Source organism: Prionailurus viverrinus, chromosome E2 (genome assembly GCF_022837055.1).
Source record: "Prionailurus viverrinus isolate Anna chromosome E2, UM_Priviv_1.0, whole genome shotgun sequence".
NCBI lineage: Eukaryota > Metazoa > Chordata > Mammalia > Carnivora > Felidae > Prionailurus > Prionailurus viverrinus.
Window position 1 is genome coordinate 46,154,126 of NC_062575.1, and position 20,170 is coordinate 46,174,295.

Genomic DNA, 20,170 nt, shown 5'->3' on the forward strand with positions numbered 1-20,170 from the left:
GTTTGAGCCCCGCATTGGGCTCTGTGCTGACAGGTCAGAGCCTGGAGCCTGCTAAGGATTCTGTGTCTGCCTCTCCCCCACTCATGCTCTGTCTCAAGAATAAATAAACATTAAAAAAATTTAAAGTTAATTTTAACTTATGTATGGTGTGAGATAGAGATATTATCCCTTTGTATATGGATATCTGATTTTTTTAAACAGCTTTTTTTTGGAGAATCCATCTTTTGTTCACTGTTGTCGTGCCAGGTTCATAAGTTTCTGTGTATGAGTGTATTCTTGGCTCAGTCTTCTGTGACATAGTTCTCTATTTTATTCTCTGTGCCACTGCTACAGTTAGTATTGTATGATAGTAAATCTTGATATCTGATAGAGCAAGTCCTTCCAACTTATTTTTAAGGAATGCCCCTTAGTCTTCTGTATATAGTTTAGAAAATCATCTTGTAAAGGTCTGTGAAAAACTTGTGATTTTGGTTACAATAGCATTAAATACATAGATTACTTAGGAGAATTGGTGGCTTTATAAAATTGATGCTTCCTTTTTTAATAAGAAATGACATTCTATATATTTAGGTATTGTTTAATATCTCAGTCCACTTTTATAATTCTGTCCATATATTATACATTTCTCAGTACTTTGTGTGATGCTGTTTATAAATAAAATGTATTTTTTCTTTTTTTCTTCTTTCTTTCTTTCTTTCTCTCTCTCTTTCTTTCTTTCTTTCTTTCTTTCTTTCTTTCTTTTTTTTCTTCTCTACACCCAACATGGGGCTTCAGTTTATGACTCTAAGATCAAGAGTCACACGCCCTGCTGACTGAACCAGTCAGATGCCCTAAATAAACTGTATTTTTCTAATTTTGTTGCTGGTTTGTAGAGATGAAGTTGGCCTTTGTTTTCTGGTTTATTTCTGAGACTTCTGCAAAATCTCTTTCTAAATATAACGTCTGTTAGAGAATCTTTTGCATTGTTTCCTTATAGGCAGTCATAAGATCTGCAAATGTTAGTTTCATTTCTTGTTTTCCAATGCTTTATATATTTTACTTGCTACAAATTTTAAGGACTTGCACTTACTATTTCATTATTTGGTATATTCTTTCCTATATTTTATAGGTACCATTCATCTGTATAAGGAAATTTCCTTCTACTCACAGGCTTTTAAGTTTTTTTTCTTTTTAATAATTGGATGTTGAATTTCATTGAATTATTTTCTGCCTATTAAATTGTGCCTTTTCTTTTTAATCTGTTAATGTAGTTAATTATATTAACATATTTTATTTTTATTTATTTATTTTTTTTAATTTTTTTTTTCAACGTTTATTTATTTTTGGGACAGAGAGAGACAGAGCATGAACGGGGGAGGGGCAGAGAGAGAGGGAGACACAGAATCGGAAACAGGCTCCAGGCTCTGAGCCATCAGCCCAGAGCCCGACGCGGGGCTCGAACTCCCGGACCGCGAGATCGTGACCTGGCTGAAGTCGGACGCTTAACCGACTGCGCCACCCAGGCGCCCCAACATATTTTATTTTTTAAGTCTTCTCTAATGTTTTTTTTTTGAGAGAGAGAGAGACCGAGTGTGAGCAGGGGAGTGGCAGAGACTGAGAGGGAGACACAGACTCTGAAGGCTTCAGGCTCTGGGCTGTCAGCATAGAGCCTGACGTGGGTCTCGAACTCAGGAACCATGAGATCATGACCTGAGCCAAAGTCTGATGCTTAACCTACTGAGCCACCCAGGCACCCCAATATATTTTCTTTTTTTATGTTAATTTTTTTGAGAGTGAGTGCTAGGTGAGTGGGGAGGGGCAGAGAGAGAGGGAGAGAAAGAATCCTAAGCATGCTCTGCACTGTCCTTGCAGAGCAGGACTCAGGGCTTAATCTCATGAACTGTGAGATCATGACCTGAGTCGGGCACTCAACTGACTGAGCCACCCAGGTGTCCCTATATTAACATATTTTCTAATGTTGGAGGAATCTTATCTTCTTTGACTAAAATAAACTTAGTTATAATCTTTTTTTGTTGTATCTGGTTTGCTAGAATTTTGTTTTCAATTTTTGTAAATATGTTCATAAGTTAGATCAGCCTGAAATTATTCTTTTACATATAGGCATTTTCTTATTTGGCATCATGGCTATATTAGTTTTATCAGATAAATTGGAGAAAGTACAGTTTCTTTTTTAAAATTTAAAATTTTGTACATTCAGGCATGTATAAAATATATTCTAGGTTTGAATTTAGTAAAGTGTATCCCCTCCCCAGGTCTCCCAAGAGATGAGAAGGTAAATTGATGTATGAAACACTATATTGCCCGTTAGCACCTTCAGTGACACAGCGCTATGTCCAGGAAACCATGAAATATGTCCATGAAGGGTGTCCTTTATATATAACATGACTTTTTCTTGCGAAAATACAAAGGAAAGTAGAGTAAGCTCTAACAATTTTCTAAATACTCACCTTGCCCTTTTTTTTCTTTTCAAATAAAGGATGACTCTTTAGTATATATTGTAGAAATAGACTGGGTTATGTTGGTTGTGCTTTTCTCGGAAAAGGAAAGATCAAAGAAAAATAAAGCTAAAAAAAACATCATGATATGATGCTAATTTAAAGTTAGATCAATCTCTGTTCACTGATTCTTTTATGATCAGATGGGATTTTTGGGAAGGATAAGACATTTAAGAGCCTTACAGGCTGAAGAAATGAACATCATTGGTATAACTCTTTCTAAGAATTATATAGATCTAGGAGTGCCTGGCTGGCTCAGCTGGCCAGCAGATGACTCTTGATCTTGGGGTTGTGAGTTCAAGCCCCATGTTGACTGTAGAGATTACTTAAATAAGTAAATAAACTTAAAAAGAGTTATATAGATCTAGGTCTCTGGGACAGAAGCCAACAGTGATGACCCATTACAACTTCAAGCAATGTATTTTAACTCTAGGGATACATCACTATTTATAGAGATTAACCTCTTTTAGCTCTTGTTGGTGCTGTTGAAAAGAGGAGTTTAGAGACATCCAAGAAAGATGACTTACCTACAGATGACTTTGTGTGCCTATTACTCAAATCATGTGTAGATTTTAAATGTTTATTTATTTTGAGAGAGAGAGAGAGGGAGAACCAGCGAGGGAGGGACAGAGAGAGGGAGAGAGAGAATCCCAAGCAGGCTCTGCATTGACAGCAGGGCTTGATCTTGCGAACCATGAGCTCATGACCTGAGCCGAAACCAAGAGTCAGACACTTAACCAACTGAGCCACCTGGGCACCCCTCAAATCATATGTAGATTTTGAACATAAAACAAGAATGTAGCACTCCCTTCCTCAGTACATTGGTATGCTTGTCATATATTGCCACTTATGTATATATTAAATCATTTTTTAAAGTTGTATCTTAAAAACAATAAAATTTAAAATGAAATTCCAATACAATTATAATAGAGAATCAAAAGCAAAAAAGTAATAGGTGATCTGACAATACACTGAATAGACTGTCTAACAGAACACTCTTTATTATGATTTTGTGGACTTACACAAAATAACCACATAGCATAAGATAAGGATGATTGAAAAATTAAAATACCATTTCTTGAGCTTTATTGTGTATAAGGGTCTGTATATAATACCTTAGAAACTGATAATTTCTTGCCAATATTCTAAGATGAGAAAATAGAGTTTTAGTGGGGTAAATAATTTACCCAAGGACGTAAGTGTTAGGAATTGGATTTTAGGACCTGGATTGAAAGCTGGATTTGTCAGACTTCAGAGCTAATGTTCTTAACCAAAATAGTTTGGAGTTAAGTCTACAGGGTAGATATAAAAACATAAAATTAGCCAATGATATCATGGAAAAAGTGGAAGTTTATTCTCACTTAGGGAAAATAATTTTCTTGAATGTTCTCAAACTCTTCTTTTCAGTTGTATTAAGAAAAGCCAAAAAAGGTTAGTCTCTCTAGATAGTGCTGTACATGTGCAATGATTCTTACTTAAACAACACACACACACACACACACACACGTGTGTTTATAGATAGATGGATAGATAGATAGATAGATAGATAGATAGATGGATGAAGGGGAGGAAGATTAGAATCTCTGGGGAATCAGAACCAATAGGAAATTCATAAAGCTATAATAAGGAATCGTTTTAATGCAGTAATGGAGAACGGTAAGCCCCAAGATCTACAGTCCACAAGCTAGAGAACCAGATGAGCTGATGGTGTCGTTCCAGTCCAAAGGCCAGCAAACTTGAGATCTGGGAAGAGCTAATGTTTCAGTTTGATTCTAAATGCAGGAAGAAAATATATCGCCCAGCTAGAAAGCAGTCACAAAGGAGAAATTCCCTTTATTCACCCAGACTTTTGTTTTATTCAGGCCTTCAATTGATTATATGAGGCCCACACACACATTAGGAAGGGCAGTCTGCTATATTCAGTCATTTACTCACCAGTCAGTTTACTTATTTAAATGTTGAACTCATTTGAAACCACCCTCACAGAAGCACTCCACAATATTTGACCAAAAAAATATATCTTAAAAATAATAACCCAAGGGCACCTGGATAGCTCAGTCAGTTAAGCATCCGATTTTGGTTCAGGTTATTATCTCATGGTCTGTGAGTTTGAGCCCCACATTGGGCTCTGTGCTGACAACTCATAGCCTGGAGCCTGCTTCAGATTCTGGTCTCCCTCCCTCTCTCTGCCTCTCCCCTAGAGCCTGCTTCAGATTCTGTGTCTCCCTCTCTCTCTTTCTTCCCCTCCTCTGCTTGTGTTCTCTCTCTCTTAAAAATAATTTTTAAAAAAGAGTCTGTTTTTTTGTTTGTCTCTTTTTTGTTTCTTTGTTTTGCTTCTTAAATTACACGAGTGAAATCATATGGTATTTATTTTTGACTAACTCGCTTAGTGTTACATCCTCTATATCCATCCATGTTGTCGCAAATGGCAAGATTTTTTATAGCTGAGTAATATTCCATTGTATATATATGTACCACATAAGTACACATATACATATAAATAAACTAACTAAATAAATATAAATATGTATATATACATATAAAATACATATAAATATATGTATATATACATATAAATAAACTTTTTGTAAGTTTATTTACTTATTTCTGGGAGAGAGAAAGAGCATGAGTAGAGGAGGGGCAGAGAGAGAGGGAGAGAGAGAGAATCCCAAGCAGGCTCTGCATGGTCTGCACGGAGCCCATCTTGGGGCTCGAACTCACGAACTGTGAGATCATGACCTGAGCCAAAATCAAGAGTTGGACACTTAACCGATTGAGCCACCCAGATATCCCACCACATTTTCTTTGTACATTCACCTATTGGTGGACATTTGACTTGCTTTCATAATTTGGCTATTATAAATAATGCTGCAGTAAACATAGGGATGCATATATCTTTTCATATTAGTGTTTTCATATTCTTTGGGTAAATACCCACTAGCAGAATTACTGGATCATTGTATTTTTAATTTGGGGGGAGTCTCCATACTGTTTTTCACAGTGTCTGCACCAATTTGTTTTCCTACAAACAGTGCACAAGGGTTCCTTTTTCTCCACATCCTCATCAACACTTTTTGTTTCTTTGTTGTTGATTTTAGCCATTCTGACAAGTGTGGAGTGATATCTTGTTGTGGTTTTTACTTTTTTTTTTTTTTTTTTTTTTTTTTTACTTTTCCCTGCTGATGAGTGATGTTGAGCATCTGTTGGCCATCTGTAAGTCTTCTTTGGAGAAATGTCTCTTCATGGGTTCTGCCCATTTTTTAAATTGGGTTATTTATCTTTTGGGTGTTGAGTTATAAAAGTTCTTTATATATTTTGGGTACTAGTCCTTTATTGGATATGTCATTTGAAAATATCTTCTCCCATTCAGTAGGTTGTCTTTTATTTCTATTGATTGTTTCCTTTGCGGTGCAGAAGCTGTTTATTTTGATATAGTCCCAATAGTTTGTTTTTGCTTTGATTTTCCTTGTCTCAGGAGACATTATGAAAAATGTTGCTATGGCTGATGTCAGAGAAATTACTGCCTGTGCTCTCTTCTAGGATTTTTATGGTTTCAGTTCTCACATTTAGGTCCTTAATTAATTTTGATTTCATTTTTGTGTGTAGTGTAAAGAAGTAGGTCCATTTTCATGAGTTAATTTTTTATGTGAATTGAGATAGAGGATCTGATTTCATTCTTTTGCATATATTTATCCAGTTGTCCTAGCACCATTTGTTAAAGATATTTTTCTGTTCCCCATTGAATGGACTTGTCATCCTTGTTGAAAGGCAATTCGTCATAGAAGTTTAGGTTTATTTCTGGATTCTCAGTTCTATCCAATTGGTCCATAGATCTATCCTTGTGTCAGTGTGCAGTGTTTTGGTTACTGTAGCTTTTTGTTTGTAAGTTTTGGAACTGGGAGGTAGATCTTCATACTCTGTTTTTCTTTTGCAATTTTGTTTGGCTATTCCCTGCCCATTCCATATGAATTTGAAGATTGGCTTTTCATTTCTCCAGAAAGGCCATTGAAATTTTGATACAGGTTGCATTGAATCTGCAGATTGCTTTGAGGAGTTTTGCTATCTTTTAATACTCCTAAGTTTTCCAGTCTGTGCACATGGGATGTTATTCTGTTTTTAACCCCAACTGGTGAACTGCAGTTGAATTGTCACTAACCACCCTGAGTTGGTGTCAGACTCCACAGGTTTTAGCTAAATGTTTACCTCTCCCTACTTTAGACCAACTGGCTACAAATCTTGTTATGGGGAAAGGGTTCCCGTGACCACCCTCGCTGCCAGGTTTAATAATTTACTAGAATGACTCTTGGAATTCAGAAGAGCACTGTTCTCAGAATTAAAGTTTTATTATAAACCATAAGGATACAAATCAGGAATAGCCAAATGAAGAGATACATAAGCAAAATCTGGAAGGAACCCAACTATGGTTTCTGTAGAATTTCCTTGTGGAATTAGGGTACATTACCTTTCTGGTTCATCAATGTGTTTATCTGCCAGAAAGTTATATTGAGCTTCAGTGTCCAGGCTTTTTATTGGGGTTCCACTGTGACATGAATGCTTAATTACTGCCTGCATAATTGATCTCTGTCTCTAGCTTCATTCTGCTGTCCCAGAGGTTGGGCTGGCTCAGTCTTTCTGATGACCGCCTCCAATGCTGAAGCTACCTATACAGGCACAACATGAGTTACCTCATTAGCATAAACTCAAGTGTGATCCAATATGAAAGACACTTATATCACTTAGGAAATTCCAAGAGTTTTAGAAACTATGATCTAGAAACCTGGGACAAATACAAGACTAATTCTTTATTAGATAACAGATATCTTCTTATTTATTAGTGGTTCCTTTTCTCTTGGATCTTTTAGCTTAACTTAATGATTTGAAAAAGATCTTTATATTCTGGATACTAGGTTTTTGATAAAAAAATATTTTATAAATATCTTCTCTCAGGGCACCTGGGTGGCTCAGTTGGTTAAGTGTCTGACTTTGGCTCAGGTCATGATCTCGCGGTTTGTGAGTTCAAGCCCCACGTTGAGCTCTGTGCTGACAGCTCAAAGCCTGGAACCTGCTTCAGATTCTGTGTCTCATTCTCTCTCTGCCCCTCCCCCGCTTGTGCTCTGTCTCTCTCTCTCAAAAATAAATAAATGTAAATAAATATCTTCTCTCATTCTAAAGCTCATTACTCTTTATCATGAATTTATTCATAACTGAGGTATGAGTCATGTTTACTTTGCTGTACAACTTTATTTGCTATGTAATGTTGCCTGTTTTGTTGTATGTGGTTGTCCATTTAGCTATCACTAATTCATACTCAGTCTTTTAGAAAACAAATTTTTGGGAAATTTGGCATTTCCTATGTTTAGACAGCCCTCCTACAATCCTTTGTCCTTCTCTGCCCACTATTATTCTACATTTTGCCTACTTTTTGAATTCTGTTCCCTTCTTCTTTGTTCAGTTTTTATTTCTTGGATTTCATGCCTTCCTGTTTCTTGGTTTACTCTAAGAAAACGTGAAATTATCAAAATTGTTTTTTTTGTGTAAGTGGCATGTAAAAATGGATAAATGTGTTAAACTTGTGAATTCTAGTATATCTGAAAAGGGCTTTTCAACCAGTATATTTGTTCTTTCACAGGACATGAATTCTACTTGAAATATTTTTCTTCAGAATTTTAAGGTTATGACTTCTGGTTTAGAATATTATTGAGGGGTGCCTGGGTGGGTCAGTCGGTTGCGCGTCCGACTTCAGCTCAGGTCACGATCTCATGGTCCGTGAGTTCGAGCCCCGCGTCAGGCTCTGGGCTGATGGCTCAGAGCCTGGAGCCTGCTTCGGATTCTGTCTCCCTCTCTCTCTGCCCCTCCCCCGTTCATGCTCTGTCTCTGTCTCAAAAATAAATAAACGTTAAAAAAATTAAAAAAAAAATAGAATATGGTTGAGAACTTCAAAGCCATTTTCATTCCTGCTCTTTTATTGATGCCCTGTTTTTACTCTTTGGAGCCTTTTAAGTTCTTTTCTTTGTTCCTAGTGTCCTGAAACCTAATGTAAAACATATCTTAGTGTGAATCATTTTTATTTTTTATGCTAGGTATCAAGTAAGTCCATTAAATGTGGAGATTCATGTCCTTCAGGTCTGGAAAATTTCTTAAATGCTATTTTCTAAAACAATCTGTCATTTCTGTTTTCTTTGAAAAATTTCTAATATACAGCAAACTTGAAAGAATATTTCAGAGGCTCCTGGCATTTTTTGGTTTGTTAAGCTAGTCTTAATTTGTCTTCATGCTTTCCCACTTCAAAAGTTTTTGTTGCTGCTACCTCCTCTTTACTTGTCTTTGACCTTGTGGGTTTGGTCCTTTTTTAAAAAAATCCATTTCATTCATTTCAGTGAGTCTGTTAAAAGGACAGGAAAAACTGCATGCGATCCACTTGTTCTCTTTGAGAGAAAAGTGTATTCTCTTTCTAGAGAAATCTTGTTTTTAGAAGTTTATCAAACTAACTTATTTTGAATTTTGAAACTAACTTACTACATTAGGCATTCACTAAATGTACTTTGCTCTTTTTGTATGTGCCAGGGTTCAAGTTGATTAAAGTAACAGACGTTGGTTATCCTTCCTTCCTGAAGTTTGGCTGTACTGTAGCAGACGGACATTAAGCAAACATTCAAATATGAAATTTGCAATTGTAGGAGACAAATGTGTAATCACCCATTACCAAACAAACACAAAGAATGGAAGAAAACAAAGTGCTTTGTGAGATAATGGTGAGATGTGCATAGTTAAGATTGAATATTCAGAAAAGATTTTTATTAGGATATGCCACTTAGCAGAGACCTGAACAATGGCCAGGAGCTTGTAAGGCCAAAAGAGGTGGCAGTGGAGACGGTGGTATGGATGGTTATTTAGGGCAGATGAAATCATGGCATGTGTGTTTGGGGGGGGGGGTGGTTAAAGTTTAGTGCATTTGAAGAACTGAGAAGACCAATGTAGCTGTAGTTTATTGTTAAAAGGAAATAGGTAGCAAGTTGAAGAGGCATGCAGGAGGCAGGTTGTTAAGGAATTGTTAAGACCAAGTTAAGGACTGTGGGTCTTTTCCTAAGAACGGTGGGAACCACTGAAGCATTTTGAACATGAAAGTGCCAGGCTGAATATCACTCTGGCTGTTAGGGGTGGAAAACTAGCAAGGCGGACAGCTAGATAAAATGCTACTTTTGTGTCCAAATAAAAGATAATTTTGGCCTGGATCATCTATTGACAGTAGAGAGGGAAAGAACAATTTCAAGACATATTTAGGCCAACCTCAAACAAGATTGCTGTATGAGTGTTATAGGAAGAGAATGGAGCTCAGATGTTTTCACCTTTTGGGGCTTGACATATTTGCTCAGGGACTTAATTGATATCTTAAATCCATTCATTTTCCTAGTTTCTTTTCTGGCATAGAAGTCTTACAAAATAATAGCTACTAAACACTGTGCAGTTACTTAATACAACTACATATATACATTATGTGTGATTTCAGAATTATTCAATAATCATTGGAGCTGGGGTTCAGAATACTTATCTGCATCTTTGAAATCTGCCAATAGTACCACATTACCTCTATCTGCTATTCCTTTCTCTCAGATTTTAAAACTAGATTCTCAATTACAGTAGCTTTTGCTGTATCCCCTTTTTTGCTCTCCCAAGCTTAGATTCATAGACTTCCTACACAAACATGGATTTTATCAAATGGCATAAGTAAGCCACATTCTAACCACAATAGATTCTTCCTTCTTCATTGTTCATTTATCACATTAATCTTTCATCAGGATACTGCTGTATCTGAAGTAACATTCTCTTTTATTTCCTTCAAATTCTATGCAATTTATGTTTGTTACCTATTTATCCTAGATTTTTTCCTAGGTGTAGTTAGTGTTCCAAACAACCCTAAGAAATGGGTTAATTGGTAATTACCCACATTTTAAAATGTATATGATGCTAGATTTATTCTCTTACAAAATTGGGGTAGAGCCTAGACATCTTTATATTTATCAAGGTCCCATGTTTGAAGGTTTTTTTTTTTTTTATTTAGATCACTATAGGAACAACTGACTAATCTATTTTCCTAAATATCTCTTTACCTTCCAGTGTGACTTCTCATTCTTTTTACTTTCCTTATCGGTTTGTCAAGTTGCCCCATCATATTTGAGAACTGTATAAACTACTCACTTTTTATGAAAATTAGTTTCGGTTAAGTCTTTTCATTTCTATTATAAAAGTTTTTTTTCCTCCCAGAACACAAAAAAAGTGAATGTTTGCTTTTATATTTTCTTTCAGACTGTGAATCAAGGTTGAGACCAAGAAATTATTTCTGAAAAAGGATATTTATGGAGTAGAATCATCCTGATGAGAGATAATGGAAAGACTTTTAAAAAACAGCATTGAGTGTTCAAGTTTCAGAGGTGATTGGGAATGTAAAAGCCAGTTTGAGAGAAAACAGGAATCTCAGGAAGGACATTTCAGTCAAATGATATTTACTTCTGAAGACATGCCCACTTTCAATAACCAGCATCAGAGAATACATACTGATGAGAAACTCCTTGAATGTAAGGAATGTGGGAAGGATTTTAGTTTTGTATCAGTCCTTATTCGACATCAGCGAATTCATACTGGTGAGAAACCTTATGAATGTAAAGAATGTGGCAAGGCCTTTGGTAGTGGTGCAAACCTTGCTTACCATCAAAGAATTCATACTGGTGAGAAACCTTATGAATGTAGTGAATGTGGAAAGGCCTTTGGTAGTGGCTCAAACCTTACCCATCATCAGAGAATTCATACTGGTGAGAAACCATATGAATGTAAAGAATGCGGGAAAGCCTTTAGTTTTGGATCAGGCCTAATTCGACATCAGATAATTCACAGTGGTGAAAAGCCCTATGAGTGTAAGGAATGTGGGAAGTCCTTTAGTTTTGAATCAGCCCTTACTCGGCATCACAGAATTCACACAGGTGAGAAACCTTATGAATGTAAGGACTGTGGAAAGGCCTTTGGCAGTGGTTCAAACCTTACTCAACATCGAAGGATTCATACTGGTGAGAAACCTTATGAATGTAAAGCATGTGGAATGGCCTTTAGTAGTGGTTCAGCCCTTACTCGGCATCAGAGAATTCATACTGGTGAAAAACCATATATATGTAATGAATGTGGGAAGGCTTTTAGTTTTGGATCAGCCCTTACTCGACATCAAAGAATTCACACTGGTGAGAAGCCTTATGTATGTAAGGAATGTGGGAAGGCTTTTAATAGTGGCTCAGATCTCACTCAACATCAAAGAATTCACACTGGTGAGAAACCCTATGAGTGTAAGGAATGTGAGAAGGCCTTTAGAAGTGGTTCAAAACTTATTCAGCATCAAAGAATGCACACTGGTGAGAAGCCCTATGAGTGTAAGGAATGTGGGAAAGCCTTTAGTAGTGGTTCAGACCTTACTCAACATCAGAGAATTCATACTGGTGAGAAACCTTATGAATGTAAAGAATGTGGCAAGGCCTTTGGTAGTGGCTCAAAACTTATCCAACACCAGCTAATTCACACTGGTGAAAAACCCTATGAATGTAAAGAATGTGGAAAGTCCTTCAGTAGTGGTTCAGCTCTTAATCGGCACCAGAGAATACACACTGGTGAAAAACCTTATGAATGTAAGAAATGTGGGAAGAATTTTGGTACAGGCTCAAGCCTTACTCAACATCAGAAAATTCATACTGGTGAGAAACTTTATGAATGTAAGGAATGTGGAAAGGCTTTTGGGAGAGGTTCAGAGATTCAGCAACATAAAAAATGTCATACTGGTAAGTAGTAGATCTGTGAATTGGAAACTCTATAAGTTAGAATTATGTGGTTAAGGAAGGACACAGGGCAGAAAAGAAAATTCATACTGGTGAGAGTCACTACAAATGTAATTAAGGTACAAATGCCTTACTTATGCTTTACCACTTAGTCTGAAAGAATTTATACAGGAAAAGAAAACCACTCTGAAGATCTCTGTCTATATTCATTCTTTCATTACTTTTGGAAAATTCATACTTGTGAATATTAAAAATTAAAAAACCATTTATTGTATTTTGCCTTTATTTTAAACATTGAAAAATTCACTTGGGGACTAATCCTGCTACCTTTGTTTTTTTTTTTATGTTCTTAATTTTTTGTGCGTTATACAGAATTACTAATCCATCTCAAAATTATTTTAAATTATTTATTGAGGGTCTAAATTTAGTCTTCTTCCTGTTTCTCATTTGAATGCCATTTATTTAATAACTATATTTTTGTATTTTTTATTGCTTGTTTGATGGTAATTTATATTTTTATACATATAAAGCATGGATATCGGGTCAGTCTTTGTTTCTAAATTTGCATATCTGTGTTTGTATCTGTGTTCCATTTTGTTCGTGTTAAGTTACTGTTACTTTTAAGTACCCTTTAATATCTTGTGGATCTGTATCTTTTGTTTTGGAAGATTGCTTTATTTTCCTTTTATAAAGTTTATACTTCTCTTTTTGCAAAATAATTTTTCTCTATATTAATGTAGATATGAACAAAATAGATAGTTATCTGTAATCATACCAGTCATAGACAATCTTTATCAAACTTTTGGAGCAAACTCTTTAAAACTACATATCATTGTTTTTGACAGAAAGTGTGATTGTGCTATACTATAACCAGCCTTTAATATTTGTTGTAAATATATTGGTTACTTTTATTGGCTTCAAAGTATTCATCTGTCTTTATCAAGCCCCTATTTTGTCAAATATTGAAAATTTTACCATTATAAAGAGTTATCTTGATGGCCCCTTTTGAATGTGTCTGCTTTGTTTTTTATTCATTTCAGAGAAAATGTGTGGGATCTCTTCTACTTTTAAAGATTTATATATTATAAAGCTCTGCTTCCCTTTGGCCAACATTCTTGACCCAGTTATTTCCTAAATGTTAACCGACTTATTCTTCCAGGTCATTTTATATGCATATATAATGTGCTTTTGGTAATGTGGGCATAATTCGTTCACTTCAGAGGCTTGTTATGTGGATTCTACAATTGTGCCTATCACATAATAAAACTTGCATAGTATTAGCCTTCGTCATTATTATCTTTCAATTTTGTTTTTTTTAGGGAAAAGTTTTTAGCTAGTATCCTTGTCTTATTCAACATCAAAGACATCATAATGGGAAAAAAAAGATATTCATGTAAGTGAATATAAGAAAATTTTGACTAACATCTGTTTCTTATAGAACAGGGATAATTCATCTTGATAAAGAAAAATATGAGATTGTAATGTGTGAGAAGGCAAAATTCATACTGAGGTAAAAATAAAGAGGGTAGCTCCTTCATAGAAATTTGAACTTTGAGTAATGACCTCAGCATAATGACAGCATAAGATGCATGCCTTCATTTGGCCTCCAAGTTTAACAACTAAAATTCAGCATCCACCTATAAGAAAAAGGGCCTCTGTGGTTGTTGTGAGATCCAACACCATAAGCTAAAGGACCTGAGAGGAGTCTCACCCACCACATAAAGTAATAAGCTGATAGTCCTTGGTACAGACTGGGGAAACAGCAGAAGTCTGTGAACCAGCCCCAGCCCCTCTTGGCTGCATTCAGGGTAAATCTGGAGAGTGCTGATTTGAGCAGACATTCACAGATGAGAGAGCCTTTGCAGAACTTCAGATTTCCTGAGGAAAGATTTTAGCACTCTGTTAGAGCAAAAAAAAAAAAAAAAAAGGTGGGGGGTGGGGGGTGTAAGATGAACTTCACCAGTGCTACCTGTTCCCCAAGGCAGCACACCATGTTGCTGAACTAACCAGCAATGACTTCTGCAAGTGATAATAGTGGGTGATTGCCCAGCTTCCCCACCTGTATAGAATGCTGCTCAAGAAACTTGTTTCTCTGCTGCAGCACCCATAGTATTGAGGCAGTACCTGATATCAGGATATAAGAATATCAGAGTGCATTAAAGAAATACAGTTTCAGGGTGCCTGGGCAGCTGAGTCGGTTAAGTGTTTGACTTTGGCTCAGGTCATGATCTCAAGGTTCATGAGTTCAAGCCTCGTGGCAGGCTCTGTGCTGGCAGCTCAGAGCCTGGAGCCTGCTTCAGATTGTGTATCTCCTTCTCTCTCTGCCCCTCCCCCACTTGCCTTCTGTCTCTCAAAAATAAATAAACATTTAAAAAATTTAAAAAAACAGCAAAAATAAACACAGTTCTTACTTGGCTGCATTCAGGACTCAAGCAGGAAGTTCAACACAAGCCACTGGGAAAGCCTTGCCCAAGGAACCTCCATCTGGCTTGCAGGCACCCCTAAAGCCCCAAATGTTAAACCCACAGCTCCCCCAATCCTTCAGCTCCCAAGTATGGTACTAAGAGCCAGTTTTGGTAGACCGAGAGCATGCAGAAAACAAACCAGAGTCTGTGGCAAGGGAGAAATCACAAACTTGAGCTATAGTATTATCTTAAGAAAGACAAAAGAGGTTTCCAGCAGCCAGCCTGGTGAGTTGTAAGTTTGAGAGGAGACAAAGAAGCCACAAGGGGGCAAGAAGCATGGAGCACATGTATTCCTACAAGGACAGAGAAAGACCTAGTTATAAGCAGGACCAACAAAAAGTATCTCCGACCTGAAAGCAGCTAGTAACGATTGAAGGAGGTGACTACTTCAAATGAGAAAACAGCAATGCAAAACTCCAAGAAACATGAGGAATCCATGAATATGACATCACAAGATCTCAATAATCCTCGATTCAAAGACACAATTATGTGGTTTGCCTGATAAAGAATTCAAATTAGCCATTTTAAAGAAACTCAATGAGCTACAATAAAACACAGAACTCAGCAAGTCAGGAAAATAGTACATGAATAAAATGAGAAATCCAACAAAGAGAAATCCTAAAAACAAACCAAACAGAAATCTGGAGCTGAAGAATGAATGAAATGAAAAATGCAATAGAGAACATCAACACAAGGATAGACCAAGCAAATATAAAATCAGAGAAATGAAGGGTAGGGACTCCCAGTCAGAGGAGAACCAAGAAAAAAGGAATGAAAGAGAGTGAAAAAAGCCTACAAGATGTATGGGACACCATAAAACAAATAAGAATATAAAAAAAGAACTGTAATTTGTTAATGAATTCAGAATAGTAAAAAAAAGGTAAATGGTAAAATCAAAAACATAAAAGAAGGCAATAAAGAATAGGGGCTTTTGTATGGGATTAAAGTTACTATTCATCAGCTTAAAATGGACTATTTTATCTAGAAGATGTTTTATGTAGGTCTCGTGATAACCACAAAGCACAAACCTATTAGATTCACAAAAGATAAAGTGATGGGAATCAGAGCATATCACCATCCGTGGAAAAGGTAGGCAGTAAGAGGGAGGGGGTGGGGTGAGGAAGAACAATGGAACTACAAAACAGCCAGAGAGATAGTAATAAGATGGCATTAGTAAGTCTTTACATATTAATAATTACCCTGAATGTAAATGAATTGAATTTACCAATCAAAACGCATAGAATGTCTGGATGGATGAGATTCAACTACATGCTGTCTTCACAGAGAGGCACTTCAGCTTTAAGGTCGTACGTAGGCTCAAAGTGAAGACATGGAAAAGATATTACATGGAAGCAGAAACCAACAGAAAGTGAGGTTGGCCTTACAGGGTTAGCCCATACTTACATAAGACAAAATAGACTTTAAGCCAAAAACTATAATGAGACAAAGAAGGTCATTATATAATGATAAGTTGGTTAATTCATCAAGATGTTTATGCACCCACTATTGGAGCCCTAAATATATTGAGCAAATACTGACAGATCTAAAGGGAGAAATAGGCAATACAAGAACAGTAGGGGACTTTAATACTTCACTTTAAGTAATGGATAGATCATTCAGACAAAATCAATATAGAAACATTGGACTTCAATCATACATTAGAACAAATGGACCTAACAGACATATATAAAACATTCCATTCAACAGCAGCAGCAGAATACACATTCTTCTCAAGTGCACATGGAATGTTCTCCAGGATAGGTCATATGATAGGTCACAAAACAATTCTTAGGAAATTTATACTGACCTCATACCAAGTTTCTTTTCCAACCACAATGGTATGAAACTAAAAATCAAGAACAAGAGGAAAGCTGGAAATTTTACAAATATGTGGAAACTAAGCAACACATTCCTGAATAACCACTGGGCCAAGGGAAAAATCAAAAAGAGAACAAAAAAAATCTCCAAACAAATGAAAATGGAGATTCAACAGACAAATACAAATGCAATGTTGTGAAAGCAGTTCTCAGAAATGTATAGCCATAAATGCGTATAGTGGGAAAAATGAAAGATTTCAAATAAACAACTTTAAATGTTAAGAAACCAGAAAAAGAACAAACTAAGGCCAAAGTTAGCAAAAGGAAGTGACAAAAATCAGAACTGAAATAAATGAAATAGAGACTAGTAGAGCAATAGAAAAGATTAGCAAAGCTAAAATCTTTTCAAAAAGATAAAATTGACATTCAGCTAGACTAAGAAAAAAGGTAAAAGGACCCAAATAAAATCAGAAATGAAAGAGGAAACATTCCAAGTGATATCACAGCAATACAGAGGATCATAAAAAACTACTATAAACACTTATATGCTAACAAATTGGATAACCTAGAAGTGGATAAATTCCTAGAAGCATATAACCTATCAAGACTGAATTATGAAGAAATAAAAAAATCTAGACCAACTACTATACTAGTAAGGTGCTTCAATCAGTAATCAAAAATTTCCAATGAAGAAAAGCCCAGCACTGAAAGCTTCACTGCTGAATTTTATCAAACATTTAAAGAATTAATGCCAATTCTTCTCAAACTGTTTCAAAAAATTGAAGAGGAAGGAACATTCCCAAACTCATTTCACAAGATTAGCCTTGCCCTGATGCCAAAACCAGATGAAGACACCACAAGAAAAAAAAAAAAATTACAGGTCAATAATCCTGATGAACATAAATGCAAAAATTCTCAAGAAAATATTAGCAAACTGATTTCAACAGGACATTAAAGGAATCATACACCACAATCAAGTGAGATTTACCCCTGGGATACAAGGATAGTTCAACATATAGAAATCAATAAATGTGATATACCACATTAATAGAATGAAAGATAAAAATCATATGATCGTTTCAACAGGTGCAAAAAAGCATTTGGCAAAATACAACATCCTTTCATGATAAAAACACTCAGCAAATTTGGGTATAAAAGGAGCCTTCCTCAAACAATAAAAGCCAAATATGACAAACCTTCAGCCACCATCATACTTGACAGTGAAAGGTGACAGTTCTTCCAGTTCAGGAATAACACCAAGATGTCTACTCTCACCACTCCTATTCAACATACTAGTGGAATTTCTAGCCAATGCAATCATATGTGAAAATAAGTATAAGGCATCTAAATTGGAAGGAAAGTAGAATTGTCTGTTTAGATTATATGAATTTACATATAGAAAATCTGAAGGACTCCACCTTAAAGCTGTAAGAGTGAATCAAAAAATAAAGTTACAGGGTACAAAAACAAGATACAGAAATGAGTTGTGTTTCTATACACTGGCAACAAAATATCTGAAAAAGAAATTTAAAAATAATCTAATTCATAATAGCATCAGAAATAATAAAATATGTAGAAATAAATTTTACCAATGAGGTGAAAGATCTGTGTAGTGAAAACTACAAGACTTTGGTTAAAGTAACTGAAGACAGAAATAAGAGATACCCCATGTTTGTGAATCAGAATTATTGTTAAAATGTTCATTCTACCCAAAGCCATCTATGGATTCAATGCCATCTCTATCAAAATTCAACTGGCAGTTTTTACAGAAATAGAAAAGCAATACTAAAATTTGTATGGAGGCACAAAAGACCATGAATAACCCAGGTAATCCTGAATAAGCAGAACAATGCTAAAGGCATCATACTGCCTAATTTCAAACTATACTACAAAGCTATAGTACCTAAGACTGGTTGGTACTGGCATAAAAACAGTCCGATGGGACAGAATTGAGAACACGGAAATAAACCCTTGAATATATAGTCAGCTGATATTTGACAAGGGAGCCTAGATTCTTCAGTGGGGGAAAAGATAGTTTCTTCATTAAATGGTGTTGGGAAAACTAGATATTCACATGGAAAACAAATGAAATTGGACTCATATCTTGTACCACTCAAAAAAATTAACTCAAAATGGATTAAAGATTTAAACATAAGAACTAAAACCCTAAATCTCCTAGAAAAAAAACAGGAAAAACTTGTTTGACATTGGTCTTGGCAATGATTACTTGGGTATGGCACCAAAAGCACACGCAACAAAAGCAAAAATAAATATGTGGTACTAAATAAGTAAGTTTCCTGCACAGCAAAAGAAACAACAAAATGAAAAAGCAGTCTATGGAATGAAAAAAAAATATTTGCAAATCATATTTCAAAAATGGGTTAATATTCAAAATATATAGACTCATACAACTCACTAGCAAAATAAACCCCAATAAATCTAAAAAGTGGGCAGAAATCTAAAAAAAATTCAAAAGAATTTTCAAAAGAATATATACAATAGGTAACAGGTACATGAAAAGATGCTCAATGTCATTAATCAAGGAAATGCAAACCAAAACCACAATGAGATATTCCCTCACAGCTGTTAGAATGACTATTATCAAGAAGTCCAGAGTTAACAAGTGTTGGTGAGGATGTGCACTGTTGGTGGGAATGTATATTTGTATAACTACTATAGAAAACAATATGGAGGTTTCTTAAAAAATTAAAAATAGGGGCGCCTGGGTGGCGCAGTCGGTTAAGCGTCCGACTTCAGCCAGGTCACGATCTCGCGGTTCGTGAGTTCGAGCCCCGCGTCGGGCTCTGGGCTGATGGCTCAGAGCCTGGAGCCTGTTTCCGATTCTGTGTCTCCCTCTCTCTCTGCCCCTCCCCCGTTCATGCTCTGTCTCTCTCTGTCCCAAAAATAAATAAACGTTGGAAAAAAAAATTTAAAAAAAAATTAAAAATAAAATTTCCATATGATTCAGCAATCTCACTTCTGAGTATATATCCAAAGGAAATGAAAACAGGTATCAGTGAGACATCTATAAGTCCATATTCTTTTTTCTTTTTTTCTTTAATGGTATGTTTTTTTTAATGCTATATTTATTTTATTTCTATTTAAATTCTAGTTAGTTAACATATAGTGTAATATTAGTTGCAGGAGTAGAATTTAGAGATTCATCACTTACATATAACACCCAGCGTTCATCACAAGAAGTGCTTTCTTTAATACCCATCACCGATTTAGCCCATCCCCCTACTCACTTCCCCTCTAGCAACCCTCAGTTTGTTATCCATAGCTAAGAGTCTATTTTATGGTTTGCTTCTCTCCCCTTTTTTTCCTTTCCCTTATATTAATCTGTTTTGTTTCTTAAATTCCACATGCATACACTTCCATATTCTTGCAGCATTATTCACAATAGCCGAGATATGGAAATAAACTAAGTCAGTCAGTGGATAAATGGATAAAGAAGTGGTATATATACAATAGAATGCCATTCGTGAGAAAGAAGGAAATCTTGCTATTTGTGACAAGTTGGGTTAACTCTGAGGGCACTATGTTAAGTGAAATAAGTCAGAGAAAGGAAAATACTATAA

The 20,170-nt window shown here is 35.8% G+C and overlaps 1 protein-coding gene across 1 annotated transcript in view; it reads left to right on the forward strand.

Moving 5' to 3' along the window:
* Nucleotides 1-20,170, forward strand: part of LOC125152565 (zinc finger protein 850-like) — a 52,899-nt gene that overhangs the window by 14,852 nt on the left and 17,877 nt on the right. The window contains exons 3-5 of the mRNA XM_047834645.1: nucleotides 10,800-12,310; nucleotides 13,751-13,817; nucleotides 14,733-14,859. Coding sequence (XP_047690601.1) covers nucleotides 10,879-12,310; nucleotides 13,751-13,817; nucleotides 14,733-14,859 — 1,626 coding nt within the window. The 5' untranslated portion in view covers nucleotides 10,800-10,878. The remainder of the gene's footprint in view (nucleotides 1-10,799; nucleotides 12,311-13,750; nucleotides 13,818-14,732; nucleotides 14,860-20,170) is intronic.